Source organism: Sinocyclocheilus grahami, unplaced genomic scaffold (genome assembly GCF_001515645.1).
Source record: "Sinocyclocheilus grahami isolate Dianchi unplaced genomic scaffold, SAMN03320097.WGS_v1.1 scaffold626.1, whole genome shotgun sequence".
Classification (NCBI taxonomy): Eukaryota; Metazoa; Chordata; class Actinopteri; order Cypriniformes; family Cyprinidae; genus Sinocyclocheilus; species Sinocyclocheilus grahami.
Window position 1 is genome coordinate 775,710 of NW_015505805.1, and position 7,385 is coordinate 783,094.

Consider the following 7,385-nt stretch of genomic DNA (forward strand, 5'->3'; position numbering starts at 1 on the left):
AAATTAAATATTTAAAAAAATTTTTTTTTTTTTTTTTTTTTTTGTGAAAGCATGTATAGCCCAGAAGACCATAATGCATAAACCATATGCTACCTAATTAAAGGCTATTACTGCAACCGGAGACCTTTTTGACCATTTAATTATGCCCTTGGAATAATCGAAATTTTCTTTTCACACAAGCTGCTGTAAAACTGAGTATTTTAACAAAGGATCTGAAGTCAGAGGGTAGAATCATTAAAAAGGAGCTATGTATCATGAAAAATAATTTGTCATTTTAAGTCGTTCTGGATGTGATTTTCATTAAACTGCTATTAATGCTCACCTTAGATGGGGACCTGTATGCCGGGACGTCCGTAGACTTCATGGGAACAAACGCTGCCATTTTTCGCACATCTGTGCATAGCAGCAATCAACACTATATCCGCACTGAAGCTTACCAGGACCACTGGCTAAACGGTGAGAAGTGAAATAAAAAGTTCATTGTTTTTATTGTGTGTGCAAGGATAGCATGGCCTTAGTTCTCAATCTGGGCTAATATGGGTGCAAGAAAATATTTGTATTGGCAGAAAGTTTAATTGATAAATAAACGTTCATATTGCTCATAGGTTAAAACACCAAATTATTGTTGATATCACAATTATAAACACTGTTTGGCCCAATTTAACTAGGAAGCAAGAAGGTCTAACATACCTGTAGACAGCTATCAGTTTAGATTTCCATTTATCTTAATGGCAGTTCCTCAAGATGCAGCTCAAAAATACGTAGCCTGGATGCTGACACACATGGACCTGCTTAGTACTAAATCGGTAAAAAAACTTGACAATTAAAGTGTTAAAATCATATGTGACATAACCAAAGCTGTAAATGGTCAAATTAAACATTTGGAGTTCTATATTTCTTCAATTAGCTTGCAAGCTAACAGTTAGCTGACTTCCAAAGCATGCTGTTAGTTTAATATATTTTTAACTTATTGGATTGTTAGCTTAGCATACTGTTATCAGTTAGCCTCTTAGCTTAGCATACAGTCAACATATTAGTCTGTTCGATTAGCATACAGCTACCCAAATCAATGCCAGCTTAGATATCACTGCTACAAAAGGAAAACAAAAAATGTTGATCATCTAAAAGAAATCACAACTAAAAGGATTAATTTTTGAACAGGCTTTACAAACAGTTACCTCTTGGGGTCCAAGAGGAGAGTTTTTTAAGCCAGTCACCTGTGATGTTTATGTTTACTCTATATTTGAACTCCTTGCAGCAGACAGGGAGAAGTCAAGAAGGCAAAAAATGTGTCATGTTTTAAGGATGAATAATGTTTAAGGATGTATAATTTTTGCTAAAATACAAGGCAAAAATACTGGTTTAGAAAATGTTGGCAGTGGATCAGAAGGTGGTTCGTGGTCTGAAACATTTGGAAACCACTGTTTTGGGGTTACAAAAGCTGTGTGTGCTGCCTAATTAACTTTTGTGACTTCCTCTAACCTCACTCCGATGCCAATTAATTTTCACAGAGCCAGAGTTTGTGGGATCGTATTCTATCCCTGACACACACAGCTTGGACGATGACAAAGTCTACTTCTTCTTTAAAGAGACCGCCGTAGAGTCCAACCAGCTGGACAAGCGTATCTACAGTCGTGTGGCTCGTGTCTGCAAGGTGAGCGCCAAGTCCAATGCCGTAATGAGCCAATAAAAACAGGAAATGGATCCAAAAGACCTTTGTTTGTTATGAAGAATCAATGAGTCTTTTGTAGACATTAATGAATAGACATGTAAGCCTCGGTAGCATCTGTTGCACAGTAGTAGAAGCACTGTGTATCTAATAATGGATGAATGAGGGGTTTGTTTCAGAGTAATTAAACACTAATCTAGTAACAAATCTAGCAAACTAGGTTTTCAGTTCAGGCTTTTCATGTCAGAGCATTCTTAAGATGCTTTATATATTTAATTCATTTTATAAAGGCTGGAAAACACTACACAACTTTTGCACAGATTTTTGCCACAATTTGCAGTCTGGTGGAGATAGAAGAGTTGCCAAAGGTCAGAGCCAGTCTGCAGATTTTGGACAGTCAGAGTTGACAGATTTAAAAAAAAAAATTGCATAGTGTATGATGGGAACAGACTCAGAATTTTTAACTTCAGACTATGATTCCATCAAGTGAGAAGATATCAGAAATACTCAATATTTTAAGTCAATTTTAGAACACACATTGTTGTCATTTGTCATGCCTCTTCTAGAAATGAGACACAATGTTTCTGCATGTGTTTGTTGTGTTTGGAAGAATTTAAAAGTTTGGTAGTGTGTTTTTCCTCTGTAACCATTTACAAAAACCAACAAGTGTATGGTGCCTAGTGTTTCAAAATCTGTTCAGATTTTAAAAGTCCTGTAGTGTACAGCTTTACATGTTCTTTGTGTCTCTTGCATTAGAATGACATAGGAGGAAAACGAAGCTTAATTAATCGCTGGAGCACCTTCCTGAAAGCCAGGCTGGTGTGCTCAGTACCAGGATCTGGAGGCATGGACTCACACTTTGACGAGCTGGGTATGTTCACACACTCTAATTATACTTTAAGTCAACATGAACTCAAAAACTCATCCTAGATAGATTTTTTTATTCAACAATCTTGTTCCTTTCTGCTCATTTTTTATTTTTAGAGGACATATTTCTCTTGGAGACCAAAGATTCACAGAATCCAGTCATCTACGGTGTCTTCTCCACTTCCAGGTAAGTTTATTACCTGTAAAGTCTGATTTATGAGTCATTCTTTGGGTCACCACCCCATAATCCTCTTAACTTTTTAGTTAACACATTCCTTTCAATGTTATATTTGTTTATCTCAATTCTTGAATTATCATTGGCTCCATCCAAATCAACCAATCGGTCACACTCATTCCCATTTAACTAACTCTTCAGGTTCTTAGACCTCCCTTGTTTGTTCCAACAACCTAAATCTGTTGATCTCAGTTTATCTTGTGAACTAACATCAGTATCAAAACTCCCGTAAAATCACCAATCTGGTCACAGGATGCTCTCCTCCCCACCCAATCCATTTAAAACAATCTGTCCCGGTGCTCCCACCCGAGGAATGGATAGCTTGAGGCGAAACGGGAGGGTGAAAGGTCACCAAGCTTGAGGAACTCTGTAATTCTAACCTGGCATCAGACCAATATATGTTTCCTTTTCAAAAGCTCCGTCTTCAGAGGTTCAGCCGTTTGCATCTATTCCATGGCCTCCATCCGAGCCGCCTTCAACGGGCCATTTGCGCATAAGGAGAGCCCTGATCATCGCTGGATGGAGTACAAGGGGAAGATCCCTTATCCACGGCCGGGGACGGTAAGTTCTCAACTGGAAGGAATTATGTTTGGTAGAGTAGAGAAGATGATTTGTCATATTGAGTTGCTTTCTTTTGGCAACTTGAAGGACTTCAGACTGTTCAAACTGTAATCTTGGTGTTGTGAGCAAGATTTTAGATCTACAGTTGGTTCTGGATTGCAGATATGTTGGGACAGCTTGTAAACCATGTGGCCAGTTACTCCATGCACTAGCTGCACTACCTCAAGGGGGTTGTAAAAATGTCGGCAGGCACTCTAGGGGTCACGCGTCGGTGCGGTTAATGAAGTGGCTGGAGTGTGGACTCCAGTGAGGTCACCAATAGGAAGTCAATTATCAGGGCTGTGAGGTCTGCTCCATTAGTTGCTAAAGTCATAACCACGGATTGACCACAACTCTGAGGTGACCGTTAAACCCTTTCAAATTCTGGGGTTTAGTGACTAGAACAGGGGTGTCCAGACCTGTTCCTGGAGGTCCACTGTCCTGCAAAGTTTAACTCCAACCCTAATTAAACACACCTGAATCAGCTAATAAAGGTCTTCAGGATTACGAGATACTTCCAGGCAAGTGTGTGAAGTTTTACACAATTACGATCATGAACATATTTTGGACTAATTTCACACATAGTAGTAAAATGGATCTACTTGTGTTTATTTCATTCGGACACCATTCTCTTACCTTTGCGCACATCGTTTGAAGGTCACCATCTTTAGTGGTTTTACAAGGTAAAAGCTGGTAAAACCTTACCTTTGCACAGGCAAGGTTAGTAAGCAAGTTTATCATACTAGATCGTGTTAACGTGTAACATTCCCTACTTTGGGGGGACTCGCTAAACCGAATTGTTCATGACAACTGAAGATTCCTTAAAAACTGCATTTCGCAATATGGGTAAACAAGAATTATGATGTTCAATGCACTATGATCTCGAACAGTGGCCAAAATCCACATCTGCACAAATGTTTTTGACTATTTTTACCTTAGTCTGGGACTGTTAAGCCAAATTCAGTCCCTACAGGGTTCCAGAATATAAGCTTAACTAAAGCTCCTATATCCCTTCAGTGTCCGAGTGAAACCTATGACCCTTTGCACAAGTCCACCCGAGATTTCCCAGATGATGTTGTGAGCTTCATGAGGACCCATCAGCTGATGTGGGAGCCAGTGATGCCCATTCATAGGCGTCCCGTCTTTACTCGGATCAGTGCCCCCTACAGGCTGAAGAAGCTCGTGGTTGATAGGGTTGATGCAGAGGACGGCCATTATGATGTCTTACATCTTGGCACAGGTATGTTGGAAAGTGGTAAACAAAAGATCTACGTTTTCAGTGAATGGGATATTTTATACTAGTAAAAAAGTGTGACAACTAGCGGTTGGTGTTAGCATTAGACCTAAAATTGCACTGCAAATATGGAAATCTGTAAATGCTATCAAAGACGACCTCTGTTCCCACGCTGGTCAGTGGTCCTGTTGCCTGGGATTATTCTGACATTCCGAGGAGCCAATGTTTCTTTTCCTGTCTAACATTTGTTCTCCTGGACTGGTGGGTGAATGCATGAACTCTGCCACATTTAAGTGAATCATTTAGGGCAAATAGATACTCTGTTCAGGATAAATATGCTTAACCGATGTGTACAGAGAGCCAACTCGCAATCTTACTGTGTATAGGACTAGAACAGTGTAACAGCTGTCAGCCCTCAAGGTGCAGCATAAATCCACATGCCGAAAGCCAGTGCTCACTCACCATGGTAACTAAGTACGGGTGCATTATGGGATATATTCAAAGATGGTGCAATTGATGGTTCAGGTTGAAGTTTGATGTGAATATCTGTCAATCGTTCTATCATTCAGTCGTCTTATATCTATCTGTCTGTCTATCTATCTATCTATTGTTCTATCATTCTATCTATCGTCCTATCGTTCTATCATGTATCTATTTAACGTTCTATCTATAATTCTATCGTTCTATCTATCTATCTATCGTTCTATCTATCGTCCTATCATTCTATCATGTATCTATTTAACGTTCTATCTATCATTCTATCTATCATTCTATCTATCGTCCTATCATTCTATCATGTATCTATTTAACATTCTATCTATAATTCTATCGTTCTATCTATCATTCTATCGTTCTATCTATCGTTCTATCTATCGTCCTATCTATCGTCCTATCTATCGTCCTATCGTTCTATCCTGTATCTATTTAACGTTCTATCTATCATCCTATCATTCTATCATGTATCTATTTAACATTCTATCTATAATTCTATCATTCTATCTATCATTCTATAGTTCTATCGTTCTATCTATCTGTCTTAATCATGCATGGTAAATCTTCTGTATCTCCAGATGATGGCAGAGTATTAAAGGTGGTCTCTGTACCTAAAGAGAACTGGGAAACTGAAGAAATCATTCTAGAAGAGCTTAATGTCTACAAGGTAATTTAAAATGAGCTTAGTTTCTTCTCTCACTTGTTTATCGTGCCATCTATTGGACTCATGACCTCTGACCCTGGGCTCTTATTGGTTGTTGTTTTCATGTCAAGCGCTTCCCAAACAAAAATAACTCTTAAAGAAGAAAACCAGATTTCTCATGGCTGTCTACTCAAGTAAACAAACCCAGGAACAGGAGAGGCAGCGTTACACCAAGAATATTGTGTTTAGTGAACAAAAACATCATCTCATTTACAGTGGCGGCTCATGGGCTTTAAAATGGAGGAGGCACACTAATTGTATTGGTCTGGGATCCCTGCCGATTATTATTATTATTATTATTATTATTATTATTTGCGTAACCACTTTAAAATGGCTTTTTGGTTGCTTTTAGTCAGAACACGTAAAGAAAACGACACGCATACAGCAAGATAATATACCGTACTGACCCGAATATAAGACGTTTTTTTTTCTTGGAAATACATCTGAAAAAACGTGGTCGTCTTATATTCAGGGTCTTGACTTTGACATGTCAATAATACACCCACAACAATAGGTGGCGCCAAATGCGCATAAAACGCCATGAAATACGTAAATGCGTGTTGTAAAGATCGCGACCAAACTCCCTTTGTGATTTTAAAACGTAAGACAGATTTGAAGATCAAAAAAATCAAAAAGATTTGAAGACTACAGTAAGATTTAACTTCTACTGTTAATAAGATTTTGGTAGGCTACTATGAGATGGATGGCCTAAATGTCCTAATTCAGATGGGCTACCTGTTTATTTTTTAATGGTATATCAAAAAGTGTATATTTTTTAAATGTGATTGTTGGTGCAGTTTACCAGTTTTTACCATACTTTCAAAACAAAATTTAAAATAGGAAAAATATGCAATATGAAAATAATTGAAGACAAAATGTGTTTTACTGAGAAAAAACAAGATTTGGTTTTTAAAAAGCCTTTTTCCAAAAGGTATATCTGGAAAAAGGGGGGTCGTCTTATATTCGGGCCAATACGGTAACTTCACTTACCTGGCCTATCACTTGAAGCAAACATCCATCCCATCCAAGCCGACTGCTGTAGCCTATATCCAGCTTAGGAATGTTCTCCCTTTATTTTTCATTTGTATATATACTGTTTGAATGACAGCTTCGTAAATCTGTTGGCGATCAAATATTCAATATCGCTACTCATAAGTACTTAGTACATTATCAGCGCAGCGGGACGTTCAAACTAATATCACGTGATTTGATATCAGAAAGGAGGCTAGCCTCCCCTACGAGGGTTCATTTCTCAACACTCCTCAGCACTGAAAGTGAACACTCGATGCTGATTGGCTAATTTTTTTTTACCAACGGAGGCACGAGAGCTCAGCTCTCCCCCGGCCTCCCCCTCCCCTTCTCCTAGTGGTTGAATTTTATCAGCAGATTCAGCACATTCGCAATAGAAAAGCAGCGCTTTCCAACTTCAGTAACATGTTATGGTATTACAGCTGTGAAATTATAAACAAAAAATATACATTCTGAGACATGAACTGAAATTAATTGTGAATTTTATTAACATTAAATCATCCTCCCATTTTCACCTCAAAATTTTGGGGAAGCTGTGCCTCCCCCGACGGGCCGC

At 38.5% G+C, this 7,385-nt stretch overlaps 1 protein-coding gene across 1 annotated transcript in view; it reads left to right on the top strand.

The window, feature by feature from the left end:
• Positions 1-6,055, top strand: part of LOC107557964 (semaphorin-3D-like) — an 80,137-nt gene extending 74,082 nt beyond the window's left edge. Inside the window, exons 13-14 of the mRNA XM_016241560.1 lie at positions 5,676-5,764; positions 6,017-6,055. Coding sequence (XP_016097046.1) covers positions 5,676-5,764; positions 6,017-6,055 — 128 coding nt within the window. The remainder of the gene's footprint in view (positions 1-5,675; positions 5,765-6,016) is intronic.
• The last annotated feature ends 1,330 nt before the right edge of the window (positions 6,056-7,385 follow it).